We start from the raw sequence: 20327 nt of genomic DNA, 5'->3' as shown, positions 1-20327 counted from the left end.
ACTCAAATAAAAGAATGGCTGGAGCAAACTGCAAATCAAAAAGCTTATGCTACTTTTAACACTTGAATACATGTTTGATTTTTCAACATATGCATACAAGTGGAACAAACTTTCTGACCTTCTGCAACTTTCATTTTTTCAGGAGAAGATGATGGTAAGTCTTCATAATAACTCCATTATTCATCACTATACCTTTCAGGGCCAGCAATAATGTATAAATACTTTAAAATAACCATATAGATATTTGATGTTACCGTTGAATGTTAATCCAAAATGAAAACAAAAGAATACTTGATGGTGACCCTTCCACAGGTTTCCACAGAGGTCTGTGTACTTGTGGGCACTGTACTCCTTAATGGGGTTAAATGGAATCTGATACCAATACTGGAGTGTTGGGGTTGGGTCTAGAAAATAAGGCTGTAGAGTTAAAATTGAGAACTTGTGGGCAGTGTCTGAAATCGTAGAAACCAGACTGTGTTGTATGTGACTGAACAGCTCAGGATTTTTGGAATATTTGCCATATTTAGTGCACTATCAGGACAATAAGTCCTAGGGGGTGTGCAAAAACAATTGTATTTTCTGGATTTGGTTATATTGGGCTAAAAAAAATTGCTATTCCCAATGTGCCTGAATTCCAATACTGGTATGGTAGTAGTAGTAGTTTATTATAATGGTCAAAACTCAGGTATAACGAAATTACTGGTATGGTATTTTAATTCAGGTCTCCTCCCCAGAATCTAATTTTTTTTTTGTTCATTATAACCTATAGGGGAGTTATCTTGGTGTCTGGGGGGACTGTTTTTCCAAAATACAAACACCAAATTTTCAACAGAGTTGCTGGTGCCTGTCCTTCCAAAAATCCCCAGTTTTCAAAAAGATTGGATTGAGGGTCCAGTTTTATCAGAGAGGGTGCTCCAATTCATCCTTCATTGTTTCCAATGTGGGGGAAAACAGCTCTGCCCCCTCCCTCCAGGGCAAAGACAAAAAAGCAGCCACTGGTCAATGCCTGCCATGCTGTTCTTTGTTCCCCTGGGCCAACTCCTTAGAGGGAAGTTAGGTACCTAGCTACCTGCACTACAACCATACAGACTGTGAAACCTTTTTGTCAACCCTCCCTCTAAAAAACTTAAGTTTTTGTTTTTAAAATGCACTCAACCTAACCTGCTTCAGGGGTTTTTTTTGTTAGAACTAGTGACTTCTTATACCAAAACCTGATTAAAGTTTAATATAAACTATCCTTGAAATGGAATTTGCAAACTTTTGTAAAGGTTTAAGGTTCTTTATTAAACTTCTGACTATTCTATTGGAGCAAACCTTTCCTTACCATGAACTTAGGATCTTCCTCCTGAAAACTGAAACTACAGGAAAACCTAAAGTAAAATTTCTCTATAAATACAAGCATCTGCTTGAAGCTTAGAGTGCATACTAGAAATTTTTTTAAAAAGTTAATCTTTAAATTTTTTTTAAGTTAATAAGAAAAATACAGCTATTTTGCAGACACAACCTTGCCTCTTTTAGTAGCCTGGTGCTGGCCTAATTAAGGAGGAGCGAAATCCCTGTGCTGAAATTTAATTAGAACTTTTTTGAACAATTCCTAACAGACCCTTATTACTAGAAGCCTCTAACACCTATGAACAAGTATTTAGGTCCCTTGAACTAGAAGCATACACAGTACACAAAACCAGATCTTTAAATGAAGCCCCTCCATACATACACACCAGACCACAAAGGAAGGGTGGGGAAAGCAGAGAAAGCAAGCAACAAAGTTACAACCACTACCCCACCAGACTCCCAAAAAGGAAGGGAAAAAAACAGCAAAGGTGTCGAAGGGAAAAGAGAGAGAGAAAAGAAAATTCAAGAAAAATAGCTTTTAAAAACCCAAGCAGAATACTCTATCAAATTCTGAAAAAGTACACAAAAAATACCTTCCAAGTATTTTGAAGCATTTTTAAGGCTCTGATACACACGAACGCACACATCCCTACTGAATCCTTGTCAGGGGTCTTTATTTAGGCAGTGAAGGCTTGTACAGTGGGTAGTAGCTTTTGGTGTTACTTGGCAGGCAGATTTCATGCATTTGTATACGGAGGTAATTACAGTTGTTTACAGTGGGATATTCATCAGACCTCTAGCATTACACTCAAGTTGAAAGGTAAATGTTTGGCAACTTAAATGAACTGTCCAGAATCCAAGAGGTTGTCATGCAACTAACTTATGAAAAAGGTTCATGTATCAGTGACAATAACATGTATAATCAAGCCTAATAGTCTCTTAGGTCTTTCTTGAGTTGAATGCCCTGATGACTTCTCTTGGATAATGTATAATCCTAGAAATTCATGATGTATGGTTGTGTGGAATTTACTATTCTATATTTTTCTATTTATAGGAGAATCTTTCTATACGTGGCTAGAAGGTAAATAATATATTGTAAAACTCCTTATTAGACACATCCAGTATGGAAAAGAGCTATGTTGGGAAATTAGTTTATTTTGATCTTTGCTGGCCATGGGCCGTAATAATAAACTGACTGACTAAATATGTTGGGCTGGATAAAGGAGATGGTGTTTTGAAGTGTAACAAGCTCTGCTCCCTCTTCTCTTCACTCTCTCCCTCCCCATGTCCTTGCCAGTCTTTGCTCCTGTACAGTCTTCAGATTGGAGGCTGTGTGTCAAATGCTTTGGTGTCATTAGATTGTATTTTGGAAATTGGCATTATATTGCTCTTGGTCTTTTTAACTGGGTGCTAGAAGCTGTGTTGTTGCCCTTTTTTTCAATATTTCTTTTTCAAGTCATGCAGTAATCCAAGTCTTCCACCATGTTCCAATCATAAATTACCTTTCAAGTTTACCTGTTACAATGTAAATTAACTGTTCCAGGCATGGGTTTTGATTATAAAACTGTTCAGTTCTGTATTTTAGACTAATAATCTAATGAGGTTTAATACTGATAATGACTTCATAAAATTGTAGATTTTAAAAGGTAATTCTAAAATAAAACTTCACTGCTTACCGCTAATAGAAGAAAGTATTTAACTGGGTCTTAGAATTTATTGAGACTTTGTCTTCGAATTTTGAAAGGAAGAGATCCCAGAATTGAGGATCAACCAGGAATGTGACTGCCTATTCCTAACATCATATGGATGGTAGAGTCATCTAAGAGTATGTGGGGTGCAGAAACATAGCTGCTCTATGTAGGTGAGCCGGATTAGACCCCAGTAGCACCTTAGAATCCAATAAGATTCTGAGATTCAGAACCAAAACTCCCTTCATCAGACAAAAGTGGGAATAGAGGATCCCTGAGCCCTAGTCAGAAGGTGGGAGGGATGTTGCAAAGAATGGAGTCAGGATACAGTACAAAATATAATCAGCTTGATTAGAGCAGGGTAGAAATGCTTAAGAACAAATTAGCACCTGTAGTGAGATAAGGATCCTATATCCTGGTTCACCCTGGGGGATTCTTATCTCACTATTGAAGCTATTTTTCTGCCCTTAAGCATTTCTTTTTGGTCTCTAAGGTGCTACCGGATTCAGTTTAGTTCTTCTACTGCAGACTAACATGACTAGTCTCTGAAACTAAAGTACATAGCAGTTTCGATTCTGTAGCACCTTGAATGACCAGAAAACTAAAAGAAGGTAATGTGGATAGCTGGAGTTCTGGTGAATTGCAATCCTTGTGATTTGGTCACCAGGTGGATCACATTCTGTATCAGCAGAAGCTTCCAAAGAATCATTAGGAGCAGTCCAGTGTATAGTATACTTCAGCAGTCTAGTGGCATTGGAATCAGTTCCATGTAAGGCCAAACTGGTCTTATGTGTTCCTTCTCTGCAAATACTCTACCATTCCTTCCCCTCCTTTTCTGCAGGCAACTATAGTTTAAAGTTGCATCAAAAGCATTAAATTGAGACTAATTTAATCATGAGAATTGTATTGTGACACTTCCATAATGTTTTTCACTCTAAGTGCTATATGTAAATTCCCAATATTAAGGAATGGCAAGTTACATTTTTGTCAGTTCAGCTTTGACTTTTTTTTTTAATTCAGGTCTTTGTCTTGAGAAACGTGTGTTCTATAAGCTCATTTCTGGACTTCATGCTAGCATCAATGTTCATCTTTGTGCAAATTATCTACTTGAAGGTATTTGATTTTATTAAAAAATTGTTTACCTCTGTTCATCACTAGGAGCAGTTAATTGTTTTTAAGATTTACCTGCAAATGTAAGTTGAACATTGAATGCTGTGCCTGGAAAAAAATTTCTGTCTTTGTTTCTTTGTTCAGAAATGTGGGGGAAGCCTCGTTGGGGAGCCAATGTGAAGGAATTCACTAGTCGTTTTGACACCACTGAAACCAAAGGAGAAGGTCCAAGGCGGCTGAAAAATTTATATTTCTTATATTTGATTGAACTGCGTGCGTTATCAAAGGTTGCTTCATACTTTGAACGTTCAATTGTTGATCTTTACACTGGAAATGCCCAAGAGGATGCAGAAACAAAGTCTCTCTTGCTAGAAATCTTCACACACACAAAGTAAGTGCTTTCTCACTCCATAGTTTAATGTGTAGCTATGCTTAATAAGATTAGTAATACCAGAGCAAGAACAGTTAAAAGATTGTTATGGAAATCTTCCTTAGTTTTTCCTACTAGAAAGACAGCTATTCTTTTACAAAGAAAAAATTCCCATCTTGTTGTGGTTTACAGTTGTGCAAATCCAGTTTTTTTCCCCTGGTTTTCCTAGCCCAGTGAGAAAAGGCAGCATATACCCTTGGGTAATTCCAGTGCCCTACTACTACTTTACTGTTCAGGCTTCTTTGCTCTGTGCTTCGGCTATTTATTGTGTGGTTGGTTCGCATCTCCTTACTCACCATTGTTGGATGTAGAGAGAAAAAATTTCTGGAAATGTTTAAGCCACATTTTTTTTTCTGGTTTCCCTCCTGTTTTTTAGCATATAAAATTGCAATATTTGAAATATTTATGGAATTTAAAAGTTATAAATGGTTAAGTTTCTAAGCAAAATTGCAAATATACCCATTGTTTAAGAGAAAAATGCATGCTTACTCTATGCTGCCTTAGCCCATATACCTTAATTTTTGCTGTCTGAAATGTAGAAAAAAAGGAGTTAAACATAAAACATAAGCTTTGTGTTAAATAACATAAAATATATTGGTCAGAAAAAAGGGTTCTACTAAGCATCAGTAATAATATATGCACACCTAGATGGAGTTCCAACTAGATGCTGTCTTCTGTAGCTACTGGTTAAAGAGAGCTGAGTTCTCAATGAACCTTTTAGAGTTTTCCCTTTCAGCTTTGGTGCAGTTTCTGTCCCACATCCTTCAGATCTTTTTTCCCCTTCAGCAAGGTAGGACAATAAGCAAGGTAGGGTCTTAGTGGGCATATGTCATACACAGTCTTAGTGGGCATATGTCATAGTGGATTGAAGGAAAGGTGAAAAGATCAACCAGAAGAGAAGAAACCAGTCAAAAGGACCACAGGAGCAATGAAAGACCTGCATGCTGCCCTCATGAATCAGGTATCCTTCTAGGTACATAAATGCATCTTGTATTTAAAGCTCTATACATGTATACCATGCTGTCAGGAATCTGAACCTGGTCCCCCCTCAGTTATCACTCCTCACCCCTTGAGCAATATTGAGCCCTGAAGGTCTTCAAGCTTCAATGCACACAAAGGTTTATTAAAAGGGTTTTAAAAGTTTCACTATGCAGTGCAATAAATAAAATAAATAAAAACCCCTAACTGTTCTGTCTAATACATTGTCATCTAATACCAGGTATTCAGTCTTCTTGCAGCATAAAATCCAAGCAGTAGCATAATAGTATTCTGTATGTCACAGTCCATCATTATGAAGTATAACATATCAGCACACACTACCATGACATAAGTATTAAAATTAGCATAGTTGCCCTTTGGCCTATACCCTTATTATAGATTTTTTCCCTCAGACACCAGGCGGTCTCTTGAATCCAATCAGGAATTTCTCTTGATTAAACTTTCTAGAAGATGTTAACATCTGCTCCTAATTCCCCTTTCCTGCCTGGTCATACAACTGAGCAAAGGTTTTCACAGTTAACCAATTACCACATTTTAAAATCTAGCCTTGAAAGAGATAAGGATGGTATCTGCAGGAAAGCCCAAATCTTGAACACCTGCAAGCTAGACTAGGTCCTCTATTAATCTTGAGGGAAATTTGGGTGCTTTGCTTCACACATGCCCACCTTGTCTTTAAAAGAATTTTACTCATTCCTAAAGACAAAAAAATTCAGAGGAATTTTTTTAGTACTTGCAAAAATTTCCATTCTTTCCACCGGAGAAGAGCCTTGGGGGCGGGGTTCCCTGAGTTTTCACTACCTGGTTATTCCCACTTTATTCAGAGAATACTAGGTGTGGATTAAGTGATCAAGCCGTAAGAATGCCAAGAGTCATGCTCTTTATGAGGACAGTGTTTTGTGGACATTAATTTGGGGGACTTCCTGCCTTCCATGTAGGGAAAAATCTCTGTGTGGAAGTGTACCCTATTGAAAACTCGAGCATACCTGTGACTTGAGAAATTATACTTAAGAACATAAGAGAAGCCATGTTGGATCAGGCCAACGGCCCATCCAGTCCAACACTCTGTGTCACACAGTGGCAAAAAAATTTATATATACACACACACTGTGGCTAATAGCCACTGATGGACCTGTGCTCCATATTTTTATCTAAACCCCTCTTGAAGGTGGCTATACTTGTGGCCGTCACCACCTCCTGTGGCAGTGAATTCCACATGTTAATCACCCTTTGGGTGAAGAAGTACTTCCTTTTATCCGTTTTAACCTGCCTGCTCAGCAATTTCATCGAATGCCCACAAGTTCTTGTATTGTGAGAAAGGGAGAAAAGTACTTCTTTCTCTACTTTCTCCATCCCATGCATTATCTTGTAAACCTCTATCATGTCACCCCGCAGTCGACGTTTCTCCAAGCTAAAGAGACCCAAGCGTTTCAACCTTTCTTCATAGGGAAAGTGCTCCAACCCTTTAATCATTCTAGTTGCCCTTCTCTGGACTTTCTCCAATGCTATAATATCCTTTTTGAGGTGCGGCGACCAGAACTGCACACAGTACTCCAAATGAGACCGCACCATCGATTTATACAGGGGCATTATGATACTGGCTGATTTGTTTTCAATTCCCTTCCTAATAATTCCCAGCATGGCGTTGGCCTTTTTTATTGCAAACGCACACTGTCTTGACATTTTCAGTGAGTTATCTACCACGACCCCAAGATCTCTCTCTTGGTCAGTCTCTGCCAGTTCACACCCCATCAACTTGTATTTGTAGCTGGGATTCTTGGCCCCAATGTGCATTACTTTGCACTTGGCCACATTGAACCTCATCTGCCATGTCGACGCCCACTCACCCAGTCTCAACAGATCCCTTTGGAGGGCCTCACAATCCTCTCTGGTTCTCACCACCCTGAACAATTTAGTGTCATCCGCAAACTTGGCCACTTCACTGCTCACTCCCAACTCTAAATCATTTATGAACAAGTTAAAGAGCATGGGACCCAGTACCGAGCCCTGCGGCACCCCTCTGCTTACCGTCATCCATTGCGAGGACTGTCCATTTATACTCACTCTCTGCTTCCTATTACTCAGCCAGTTTTTGATCCACATACTTGATGATGATCATCATCATACTTGATGATGATCCTGATTTCCTCTGTAAAATGCTACCACAGCAGATACACTAAAGTAACCAGATTTTAAATCCAGGTGATACCTCTAGATTACTTGACAATTTATGTATTCAATTAGGTCATTCCCGATGCATTTTGATGAAAAATCCATGTTTGCTGGAGACAAAAAAGGAGCTTCGTCTTTAAAGGTAAATGCTGTTATTTCATTGATACTCATATATAATCAGTGGAAGCAAAGTGGAGTGGGGCAATCGTTATAAATGAGGCATGTGTGTATTTTGAATGCCAGTTCTATCCCATGTAGTACATCCTCCTGAAACTGAACTGCACTGAAACCGCAAAAATGAATCAGATATCTGGTGCAAGGTGGGACGGAAGATGCCGAACCCTTTCCACTCATACCATTTTTCTGCTAGTAAACTACGCTCTCATTCAAAAAGTGATCTTTTACCTCTACAAGAGGAGGAATAGGGATTATGATTTTTTAACATCAAACTTATGGTATTGACTACTAGATGTATTTGTATTAAATGCCAACTACAGTAGAAGCTTTGTTATCCAGCATTCTTGAGGGATGGGGGTGCTGATTAATCCAATGTGCTGGTTATTCCAAGTTTAGACCATACACATTTGTTTTGAGGCAGGCGCTCCTGGCCATCTCCCACTTGTATCCTCAGTGCCTTTCCTTTGCTGATAATCAGGTTCCTTTTCCACATGCTATGCCTTCCCTTTGCTGCTGTGGCTTGCTGTCTCTTCTCTCCAACAATCTGCAAGCCAGTTTTGTAACCCAGGTGCAATTGACTGAATTTTCTGGACATTAATACAGTTTTGTTACACAGCATTTTAATCTTTTACCTCTGTACTTAATGACAACTTCTACTTCCCTTTGTAAATAGTATTGTTACTTGTAGTGTCAAGCAAAGCAGAATTTGTTTGCCCAATATGAACCATGATTAAATATTGGGAGCCCTTTATCTTCCTTCTGGACACTTCTTCCTCCCTCTCATTTCATGACCTCCATGGTGCTGCTGCCTATGGTGAACTCTGAAAAATGAGAAATTAATGTGCAGGGGTGGAGAACAAAAGAAGTTTTTGCGCTGTACCCACAGCATGCTTGAGAATATAACACCAGCAAAGAAGTTTCTAGCTCTTTTAAATAAGCCTCTCTTCTTTATTGGTAGGAAGAATTCAGGTTACACTTCAAGAACATATCCCGTATAATGGATTGTGTTGGATGTGATAAATGCAGATTATGGGGGAAACTGCAGGTATGCAATAGTGTTATTTTTTTCTGTTATGATCTCTTGGGCTTCAAATACTGTTTCTTGCTCTAAGTCAGCTAAGTACACGATATTGTAGCTAGGAGTTGTGGAACTAATTTTTTTAATCAAAACCAGCTCAGACCTCATACACATTGGAAATAGCCTTTGCCTTTTGTGATTGGTTTGTATCCACATTTGCCGTAGCAAAGCTCACAGCTTCCCAGGCTCATTGTACATCTGCCATATGTTCATTCTGCTTCTCTAAAATCTTTCCATTTGATAGTTTCTAGGGGCAGCAGTTGTAAGAACCATCTATCATTTATTATTTTATTAAGGATGTTTTATGGCTCCTCTGAGTCCTGTTTGACAGAGGTTTACAATTAAAAACAAGCAATTGGACATAAAAAACTATCCATAAAACAGAAGTAGACCACGTGCAGCCCAATCCAGACATGTGGCGGCCGGCTGCTCGGGCGTGGGAGGATCTACAGCACTGCTTGTTGGCTTCCAAAGGAGTTTGGGGCACCGGGGCGCAGCGTGCCCAAGCCGAGGCAGCCACCTGTAGATGTGTAAAATACGCTGGAGCGTGGGTTCCCAGAGCAGCACGAGGGCGGGGGACAGGAGAGGGCACTTCCACAGGGACGCCAGGGATTGGCTGGCAGTGGCTGGGAAACCAGCCCACGTGACACTTGGCGGCAGAGAGAGCGCTCCCTGGCGATAGGTTGCTCGCATGCCCTACCCCCCCTCACGCACACACCCAGCCCCACGGTGTGGCTGTGTAATCATTGGGGAAGCATCTGGTCAGCACGTTCCGCTAGCTCCATGGAGCAGCATACCTGCCGAAGAGGCGAAGCCGAGCCCATCAGTGTCCTTCTCGTGGGCTGCATGGCTGGATGGCGTCCCAGATGCTGCGGGGGGCCCCCTGCCAGGACACAGTAGGCCACTCGCTACAGGCACCCATGTACCAAAGGTGCTGACGACAATCACCATGGTGACTTGTGCTCGTGCCTGCCCGCAGAGAATCGGACACCCATGAGGGGTGCGAGGCGGTTTCGAAGTGGCTGTGCACAGGACTCACCTCCCCCACCTGCAGATCTCCCTTGGATAAGAACACAATGTGCAGGGATATGATTTATTAAAGTGCCGGACTGCAGAGGGGCTGCTGCCTGGCTCCCTCACAGGAAGCCATCTCGAGCCGTGGTGGGCAGAGGCGGCCGCCCAAGGGGCGGCCAGTCCCGTCAGTGGGCGTGGTGTCCCAGACGGCGCCCACGTGCAGCGTCTCCTCGCCTCGCTGGGGGGGCTGCCTCGGGAGCGGCAGGAGCAGCCCCTCGGCTGACCACCAGGAACTGGGTGATATTGGCGAGCAGCTGCTCCACCTTCACGGCCCACTCCTGCGACTGCCTCGCCATGGCCAGGAGACTGTACAGGTGGCCAGTTTGGTGTAGTGGTTAAGTGTGCGGACTCTTATCTGGGAGAACTGGGTTTGATTCCCCACTCTTCCACTTGCACCTGCTAGCATGGCCTTGGGTCAGCCATAGCTCTGGCAGAGGTTGTCCTTGAAAGGGCAGCTGCTGTGTGAGAGCTCTCTCCAGCCCCACCCACCTCACAGGGTGTCTGTTGTGGGGGAGGAAGGTAAAGGAGATTGTGAGCCACTCTGAGACTCTTCAGAGTGGAGGGCGGAATATAAATCCAATATCATCATCATCAGTGGCCATGGACATGGTCCCCTCCATCCCCGCCATCCAGCGTTGGCCCGCAGCCATGGCCTCCCGCCATTCCCGGTGCCCCTCCAGCCAGTCCCACTCTGTGGCTGCCCACATGGAGGACAGGGTGGCGGGGATTCTTTGAGCTGGCCGTGGTCCTCGAGCCCTGGGTCCCAGTTCCCCACCACCTGCACAGCCTTCTGCATCGCTGCCACCTTCCGGATCCCCCAGCGGCTCCACCTGGTTAGGGGCAGGGGGGGGACAAGGGCTGCCCAGTACACAAGTCTCCCATTCCCAGCTCCCGGGGCACAGGGAGGGGATGTGGGCAGATCCAGGGTCCGCAGCATGAAGGAGGCAACTAGGGTCGACCATCTGCGTGGGGACGCCCTCCGTAGGTTTTCTGCCACATTGGCCGTCAGTGTTGCAGTGTGGCTACCTGTGGAACGGGACAGGGGTCAGGTGCTGGCACAAGTGGCCAGTTGCGGATGCCCCACGCCCCGCACTCAGTGTTGCATCTTGAGGGGACTCAGGCCGCTCATCATCTGTGGACAGACGGAGGTCACCCACCATGGCATCCATGACCTCCTCACTCGACATGTCCTCCCCCTGATTCAGTGCCTCCTGATGGCTGTCCGGACGTCCTAGGGGTGGCGGGGGCGCTGGACCTGCTGACCTCCCATTGCACAGGTGCTGGGCAGACATCTCCAGTCCTCGGCTGTCTCGCTAGAGCAGCCTCCTGCCTCCGAGACCACAGTGGAGCTCATGGCAGCCCACGACGATTCCTGGGAGTCACCTGGGGAGGGGCAAAAGGTGTTGCCATCAGAATCTGGCAGTGCCATGGTGGCAAGGACAGGGGGGAAGGTGCCAACCTAGCGCGGATTACCTCAATGCCGTGGCCAGCTACAGCCACTGGGCGGATGAGGGGTCCCATGATTGCCTCAGAGCCAGTCAGGGCCTGGGCCACCGCCTCCTCATAGATCGAGCCCTCAGCGATGAGACGCCAGACTCGCTTCTTGGCAGGGCTGAATGAGTCATTCCAACACTTCAGTGTGGACTGCTCTGTGCAGGGGACCTGGCTCACAGCGGACACTTGCTCCGCCGCCATACGCCAGAAACGCCGCTGATGGGAGTTCACCCCACCGGCTCTTATGGCAGCAAGCACCACCGCAGCATTCTCGGCCACCAAGCTAAAGAGGAGCACCTTCTCTGCCTCAGTCCAGTTCGGTTGGTGGTGACTCTCAGTCGATACCGATCTATCTGCCGCCATTCCTCCCACGGGGAGTGGAATGCAGGGGCTGCTGACCACAGTTGGCTGATAGTGATTGCTCTTACGCCATCCCACCCAGCTTTTCCACGGGACACCAGCAGGGCATCTGTTGGCCTCGATGGCCGCATACCGCCACTCATGCAGGGCCCCTCACAGCTCCAGGGGTGTCTGGAAGCTGTGGTGGAGCGCCTTGGGGCGGCAGCACGGCCACCGCAGCCTGTGCCACAGCGCGCAAACCATGGGGCGGGTGGCGCCCCCTCATCCCACCACCAGAGCCCCCCTGGGTGCGGCTGTTGCCCATCCTCTCCACTCTCTATGTGTGGGTTGTGCGGTGGCGGTGGAGACGCCATCAGGCGCGCAGATACTGGGAGCGCCTGAGCAATTTGCATCTCAAGGATGCCACCTGTCTGGACTGCTTTTGCCTGGACCACACCACCATCCAGGACCTGTGTTAGGAGCTTGGGGCGAGCCTCTGCAGCCAGGTGTCCGGCCCCCGCCCCATCCCCGTTTTACAGTGGTTCCTCATCTCCCTGCATTTCCTGGTGACTGGCTCCTTCCAGGGTGTGGTGGCTGAGGTCCTGGAGGTCTCCCAGTCGTCAGCCAGCTGCTGCCTCCGCTCCTTCCTAGATTCCATGCTTCAGCGCCTCCAGCAGCATGTGCGGTTCCTAACAGGCGAGGAGCTGCGGACTGCCAGAGCTGGCTTCGCGGCAGTCGCGGGGCTCCCAATGTTGTGGAGGCTGTGGACTGCACACATGTCACCCTGGTGGCCCCATGGGAGGATCCCATGGTGTACCGGAACAGGCACCACTTCTACAGCCTCAGCGTGCAAGTATCCTGAGACTACCAGGGACTCTTCACAAATCTGGTGGCGAAGTTCCCAGGGAGTGTACAAGACGCCCAGATCTTCGCATCCTTGGGCTTCAATCGCCTCCTGGCAGCCTGGCTGGATGGGCAGGGGTGGTTGCTAGGTAAGGCCAGCAGGTGGGAGCGTGGGGTGCCCCTCCCACCCCGTCCTCACCTTCCTGACCAAGGGTACCCGTTGCTGCCCTACCTGCTGATGCCGTACCAGGAGGACTCGCCCGAGGACTGGGCAGCATACAACCAGGCGCATAGGGCCACTCGCATGGTCATTGAGCGTGCCTTCGGGCAGCTGAAGATGAGGTTCCGCTGCCTGCACCACACAAGTGGCTGACGCAGCATACAGCTCCTGCCTGTGGCCAAGCTGGTCGCTGTGTGCATCATGCTACACAACATTGCCACCCATCAATGCCTGCCGGCCCCCCAGGACCTTCCTCTCCCAGATCCCGGGTAGCTGATGGGGGAGAATAAGGAGGCGGGGGCATGGGCCGCCACCCAGCAGGATTTGGGGGGGCACTTGCATCGGGAGCGTGTGCAAGCTCACATATGGGCCAATCGGCATGCAGGCAGGGCACCCAAGGACGAGAGCATGCCGTGAGTGCGGCCGCTCACATGCCCGGGGCCACCGCGGGGTCACCGTGCACTCCCATGTATGCTGATGTCTCTTGGGCACTTCATTCTATTATTAAACCAGAATTGTCAGGACAACTCTCATGATCCCTTCAAAAATTCATGCACTTGTTGGAAAAGGCATGGGGAAGACGACAAAATGGCAGGCAGAGCTGAAGTCCTGGGGGAGACACAAAAAAGAAAGACAAGTTAGAAAAACATAGGAAGGGGACTGGGAATCCCCTGTGCAACACCGGGCACGCCTCGGCAGGGTTCCCGCATGCGGTGGCCTTGGGACTGTCAGGCAGGGCACCACGGCAGGCATTCTGTGAGGGTGTGAGTGGCCACAGACTCAACTCCCAGCTAAAGCCGTCCCTCGGCAAACAGTGGCCAACAGGGATGATAGCCGCCACTCACACCTCCCAACGTGCTCCCTGAGCTGAGCAGGCGCACCTTCAATTCCACCAGTTTATCTCATTTGCATATCCTGAAATCCCTGTGGCAGCCCTCGCTGCCCCCTGCTTGTGGCCCCTGCATGACCCCACTGAGCCCGCTCCGATGGGGGCCTGGAGGAGCTGATCATGCCGACACTCTCACCCAGGACCAACCCCGCCCCCTGGCATGTAGCAGCTGTAAGCCGCCTCAGTACACAGCAGAGGTAGCTTGGCTTAGCGAGCTACTCCCCCACCTCATTATGCTGGGCCTGTGGATTCGAGGCCACCCTGCGGCAGGACTGTTCGCATGCCCAGCTTCTCTCTTTATTGAGTCTGCCATCCAGCTGCCATTTTTGGTCGGCCAAGTCAACTCCCTGTACCCCCCTTTTCTGTGGGCACCCATCCCGATCTCAGCCCCCCTATCAGCTGCATCACAGACCCAGGCGGGCGTGGACACATGGTGCACTGTGGACAAGTGTCTGCCTCGCTGCCTATCAGCCCCCGCCCTTCACCGCTATCACCCACTGCATCTCCCGCACAATTGCACTAAGTGGATGCCCCGAGAGTCCCCCCAGCCACAGAGCCATGCCCTTGGGACGGCCACGAGCAGAATGCGCGGGGGATACAGAGGGCCGGGGCGAGAAAAGTAAAAGACACAGAAGATGAGATGGACATGCTGGGCTAAGTTTATTGATCTGCAAGCAGGGAGAGGAAGCTCGCGTGTGGAGGTTCCTGGGCTCCCGCAGTCCAAAATATCATTGCCGGAGGATGCACCAACAACTGCGGGGCTGATGGGACCAGCTGACTGTGCTCCGGCAGCCGCAGAGGCTGGAGTGCAGCGCACACAACTGAAAGACAGAAAGATGAGGGGAGCCTTGCCGGCTGCAGGCATAGGACTCCACCCCTGGGCGAGTCTGTGGGGAACAGGGCGAACATCCCAGCTGCCTCCGGTGGAGCCATCCCACACAATTCCAGCTGTCCTGCATAACGGGCCAGCTGAATCGCATGTGAGCCCACAATCACGGCAGCCGCAGCAGGGGCCAGTGCAAGCGGCAGGACCTGTCCTAGATGGCAAATCGCTGGCTGGGCTGCGGAAAGCCGGGACACGTGTCGCAGCCCCTTCGCCCCGGCACGGGGTTGCTCGAGACACGGGGTGGGGGGGGGGCCGCCAGCAGGATGGATGGCAAGAGCGCACCCCCACGTGCACATGTGCGGTGGCAGGCACCCTGGCCGAAGCTGCAACCACGCTGGACGGTCTTGGGGGCTGGGGGCCGTGGGGACTCCTAGCTGGACTTACCTGTCCATACAGGGGGCTCTGGAAGCGAGACCTGTTAGGACTGGAAAGCACAAGTGGTTAAACAGGCAGCCCAAACTTAGCTCACCTCCCCCCAAGTCCAGCTGCTCTAACTTCACTAACATCCTTCTCTGTGTTGTTCCCTCCACCAAGTGCACCCCTCCTTGCGCTAAGTCTGCACGGCATGGCCCTCCGGAGCAGAGTGCCGTGCCGTGCGCCCTGCCCTCCCTGGGGAGTTGTGTGTGGCAGGAGTCGAAACCTTTGTAGAGAGGGAGGGCACTGATTAGGTGCGGGAGTGGGGCTGTGCCCAGCCTGGAGCGGGAGGGGATTGGTGGGGCGATAACACGGCTCCCAAACGGGTTTGTGTGCTCCCGTGTTAGCTCCGTCGGCGTGTGCTTTCTGCTTCCACTAGTGCCTATGGGGTATGCCAGCATTTTGTGTAGCGCAAGTTTGTGCCTGGCGGGGGGGGGGCGCGTTCCCGCACTGAAAGTTCTCTGGGAGCCGACCAGCAGCGGCCACGCCCCTGGGTCGACCCCCTCCTACGCAGGGGCGCGCTGCCATCAGTCTGTGCAGGCGGCATGCTGTGGCAGCCGGAGAGTGGAACGCACCCCATTTCCGCCGGCGTAGGTCTCCATACTGCCGGCGTAGCGGTAAGTCCGCTTCCACAGCGCTTTCAAACCCCACCCCCCCTTTGGATTGTGCTGTAAAAAGCTGATTAGACAAAACCTATGTTCCACTGAAGATTGCTGAGCCTGCAGATGTAGGCCAGGATCCAGTAGCCATCCCCAAATTATGAACCTGCTCCTTTACGGGAGTGCACCTTCTCCAGGACAGACTAACTTGGCTGTGCCTGAGCACCTTCTCCATTACCGACAGCTGAGTTTCAGTTTATTGACTGTAGTCCATTCCATTCCATTCTCCAGGCAACTATTCAGGACTTTCATAGATTCACTTGGCATAGCTGTCCAGGAGAAACAGAGCTGGGTATCATCCCTATATAGGTGACACTGCACTCCAAAATTGCAGGATGACAGGAATGTATTTATAGTAAACTTTTCAAAAGTCTCACTAGTGCATTACATGGTTTATTATACTATTATATTATCTGTAGTCTTCAAACTCTGAAGAAAATGTGAGGTCCACAAAATACAAATCTTTTTCCTTGTAAGTCTTTAATATACCTAGTTGGGAAGTAAAGTTTCTGGTAATGTAGAACTATGATTTGTCTCTGTTGATATTTAGATGTTGGTTATTAGCCTTTATTAAATAAACTGACTTTTTTTTAGACTCAAGGTTTAGGAACAGCTTTGAAAATCTTATTCTCAGAAAAAGAAATTAAGAATCTTCCTGAGAATAGTCCATCAAAAGGCTTTCAGCTAACGCGGCAAGAAATAGTTGCTCTTCTAAACGCATTTGGAAGGCAAGTTGCATTTTTATGTTGTCATATCTTAGTTATAGACTGTTTTTAGGCTGACTCCTTAAAACAGGGCTGTCAAACATAAGGCGTGAGGAATGAGAATGTCCCATCCAAGGCTCTTACCCAGCCTGTGAGCAACTGGTGTGTGTGGGGGAAGGCAGGTGGCTGCTGGGGGAGGGCAAGCAGGTGAGCAGGTACACATGGTGAGAGGTGTGTTGTTGAAGCTGTCAAAAATAGGAAATGGCTAGGGGACGGAGCTAAGAGACTAAGTTAAAATGGGGGGGGGGATTGAAGCAAAGACAGAGAAAGTGGAAGATTGGTATTTTTTTCTCTGTCGCATCCTCTGACTGCAGCTCAGCAAGGATTAGAGAAGCCACTACATGGGGAGGGTGGAGCTGCCACTGCTACCCCAACTGACTTCACGTTTTTACAGATGGAGACTATGAGGGGGGTTGGCAGGAGTGGGTGCATGGAGCAGCAGTTAGCTGATATAGGGCCAGGGCCAGTGGGGAAGATAGGAGGAGGAAGGCCAGCATGTGGTTTGGGAGGCAACTGGGTTGTAAGTGCATGCCTCTCTGAGGGGAAAAGACCTTCCAGCCTTGGAAGTGAGTGAAGGAGCAAAGGGAGAAAGGGGCGCTGAATTTGCCACACACATCTTAACAGCCACAGAGCTGGGAGGCAGAGTGAGTGTTGGGGTAGGTGGAAGATGGTGACCTCCTTTCCCCTCCTGACCTGTTCTCAGCCTGTGAAGGAAAAGCGATAATGGGAGAACAAGAAGCATCCCCTGGAGGTTTTGGAAACAGCCACTCCATCAGATCTTTTATCAGCCCCACCACTTCTGTGGGGAAAAACAGGAAGGATGAGAATTGGAGGTGAGAAGATCTTGAAGAGGCTGGTTCAGACCCCCCCCTCCTGAGCCAGGACCCTGTCATCTGGGTCACCTGAGGCCAGTCATTCAGCCTAGCCCACCTCCTAGGGGTGTTGTTGGTAGTGGTGGGGGTGGTCTGTTGAAGCAGGGAGTCCAGTGTGCCTCCTCAAGATCCTCAGAGGCAGGATGGGGGAAGAGAAGAAACAAAGAGAGCAAGAGATGGATTGTAGTTGTGCTTGGCTGCTGAGGCTGGGCATGTGCGGAGTGCGCTGAAAAACCACCGTATTTACTTGCAAGGATGATGACTCATCTTTTGAAAGTGCTATAGATAAAAAAGTAGCTAATTTGCACAGGTGTAAGGATTCCCCCCCCCCACACACACACACTTTTGTATCCCTTGGGGAAAATCTCATCTTGCATATGATTAAATACAAGTGCAGATACATATGAATAATATTTATCATATTTTATAATTTATTTTGCTCTTATCCCCATTCCCATTTAATTTGGGGGGGGGGGGTCCCCAGTAAATCAGTTGCTTTCACTGCGAGGAATCAATTGCTTTTGTTTGTATTTTGAGTAAAAACTGATATTAATTGTGTTTGCCTATGTCCTTCCTTTATAAAGTTTATATCTCAGGTACCTAGCATTGCATTTATGACACACATGGCCCAGGCTGACCAAGTAACACTTGTGTCAGCTCTAGCCTTGTAATAAATGAGTCTGACACCCAGAATGAGAGAATTTTTAAATCAAAGGTTATAAATACTGTAAACATGTGCAAGATACATTTTGTCCTATATAAAAAAAACGGGACTTGTCCATAGCACTAAAGAAAATATGTCACATACTGATGTTTATTACAGGAGTATTATTGACATTCCCCAATTTTAGATAAAAATATTGATCCATAAGAACATTTGAGGTGAAGAGTAGCATTGTTGTTTTTCCCCCCTTGAGGAGGATGCTGCAAGGTGGGCTTGTTGAAGTGACCTTTGAGGTAACATTACAAGTAATCATGTCCTGGAAAAATCTTGAACTGTAGAAAGGCAGAAGGTTGGAACTAAAAAAAAAGAGTATTCTATATATCATAACTTTTTCTTCCTTGAGGATAGGTTTCTGTACTTCTCTTTAACAAAGCCTTCCTTCTTCTCTTCCCTTGTGTTACAGACTCTCTACAAGTATACGAGAACTGCAGAATTTTAAAATCTTATTACAGCAGACAAGTTAATGAAGGCTTGTGTACCTGCTGGTGGAAGTGACAACCAATTTTTGGAAGACTTGATACAAAATGTTTTAAATGAAAAAAAAAAATAATACCAACTTGAATATTTAAAATAGAAAATGTTAGTCATCGGTCAAAATATTTATAAATGAAGTACCTAATTTTAAATATGTAAATTATGCTCATCTGCCACTGTTTTTCTTAGTACACCAATTATACCACATTTAATATGAAGATACTGTTTCTCTCTTCATGATTTACACCTAGCTGCAGTAACTTCATCCAGACTGCTTTGTCCATATGAAGAAACCTTGCAGTGTGCTTAAAAACAACTGACTTTCATATGTATCTAAAGGACCAGATATTGCTAAGCAATGAATTTCCATATATATTTGACTCCTATAATAGTAAATGCTGTGGCCAGTAAGGATTTTAGGAAAATAAGCCAATTGGCGCCTAATGCAAACTGTCCACCTTTTACCTTAACCCCCTTCCTTCTTTATAATTTCTTCTGTTCTTCTCCCTGCCTGCATTTAATTTTCTGTCTCTTCAGAGTTGCCTTTTCTATGAGGAGGCAGGACTGGCGGAACTTTATTCCAGAGTCTCTCAACTCTGTACCATGTGTCTGTTGAAGAGGTATTTAGAGTTAAGTGCTGCTAACAAAGCATGTATACTTTGTTCTTTACCATGTAGTCAGTTTCACTCTCTAGTTATATAAAACATAAAATATCCTGCTTGAAATCTTTCAAGGATGGTGCTGGTTCTCCTTGTTCTGATGGTGGTATTTAAATAGTACATGGAGAAAATAAAGGCAAAAGGCATCTTTTAAAACATAATGTTGATTTTTTGGCGTTTATTACTGCATATTCTATCTATGCAATCCCTGATCATACTTTTTGGAAAAAAGATAGACAATATCAATGATACGGGTATATTCTGCAGAAATTTAGTCCTCCGTCATTATCTGCAAAGGGGGACTCTAGTCACCACAGAACAATAGAAAACAACAAATAAGTCTAAAAACTTGTTAAAGCTGCAGTAGGAGGAGTTCTGTAAATTTGTTACAGAGCAGCTTATTTAGAAGCTGTTTGTAGTGTAATATTTGTATCTAGTGAGGAGTGTTTGAGTACAGCATGAATGTCAATGTTTGTACATACTATGTTTTTGCTTTGATAAAAGTAAAGCATTCTTTACAAAATGAATTAAAAGTGCTCTTAAACCCTTCTAATCTAAGGAATCTTGCAGTTCTTGTGCGTAAAGACACCATACATTGGTATTGCTTGTTCTGAACCCACTCAATTCCTTAGTTTCCCCCCTATCAGTTTAAAACTACAAAGTCAGGTTATTTAATAACTGTTCTGTTTTTTGTTTGAGGAACACAAGTGATTGTCCTTTTCTGTGCTTTAAAGTTCTTTGCATATAATGAATTAAATATTTCCTGTGAAAACTGAATAAGTTTGGCTAGTATGAATAAGATCTTTAAAACTGCTGTTGAAGCCATTGCAGGGTCAGTTTGGTTCTGCAAAATGATTCTATTTAAGACTTTTCTTTTAGATTCTTGTAAATCTTAGCCATCATTAGCTGTCTGGGATTTTTTTTTTTAAACTTGCTTGGGATTTTAAAAAAGGTTTTATCTGAACCTTTTAGACAGGAAGTTAGTCTCATTTGTTTATGGCCATGACTTTTGAATATGCAACAAATTATGGTT

The 20327-nt window shown here is 46.1% G+C and overlaps 1 protein-coding gene across 1 annotated transcript in view; it reads left to right on the top strand.

Moving 5' to 3' along the window:
* The window catches only part of ERO1B (endoplasmic reticulum oxidoreductase 1 beta), a 35972-nt gene extending 16120 nt beyond the window's left edge, over window positions 1-19852 (top strand). Inside the window, exons 9-16 of the mRNA XM_060243229.1 lie at window positions 143-154; window positions 2387-2413; window positions 4041-4133; window positions 4275-4521; window positions 7801-7870; window positions 8864-8950; window positions 16396-16529; window positions 18565-19852. Of these exons, the coding sequence (XP_060099212.1) occupies window positions 143-154; window positions 2387-2413; window positions 4041-4133; window positions 4275-4521; window positions 7801-7870; window positions 8864-8950; window positions 16396-16529; window positions 18565-18625 (731 nt within the window). The 3' untranslated portion in view covers window positions 18626-19852. The remainder of the gene's footprint in view (window positions 1-142; window positions 155-2386; window positions 2414-4040; window positions 4134-4274; window positions 4522-7800; window positions 7871-8863; window positions 8951-16395; window positions 16530-18564) is intronic.
* The last annotated feature ends 475 nt before the right edge of the window (window positions 19853-20327 follow it).

This window comes from Heteronotia binoei, chromosome 1 (genome assembly GCF_032191835.1).
Source record: "Heteronotia binoei isolate CCM8104 ecotype False Entrance Well chromosome 1, APGP_CSIRO_Hbin_v1, whole genome shotgun sequence".
Taxonomy (NCBI): Eukaryota; Metazoa; Chordata; class Lepidosauria; order Squamata; family Gekkonidae; genus Heteronotia; species Heteronotia binoei.
Note: the sequence above shows the minus strand (reverse complement) of the source record. Positions and strands in the feature narration are given on the sequence as shown.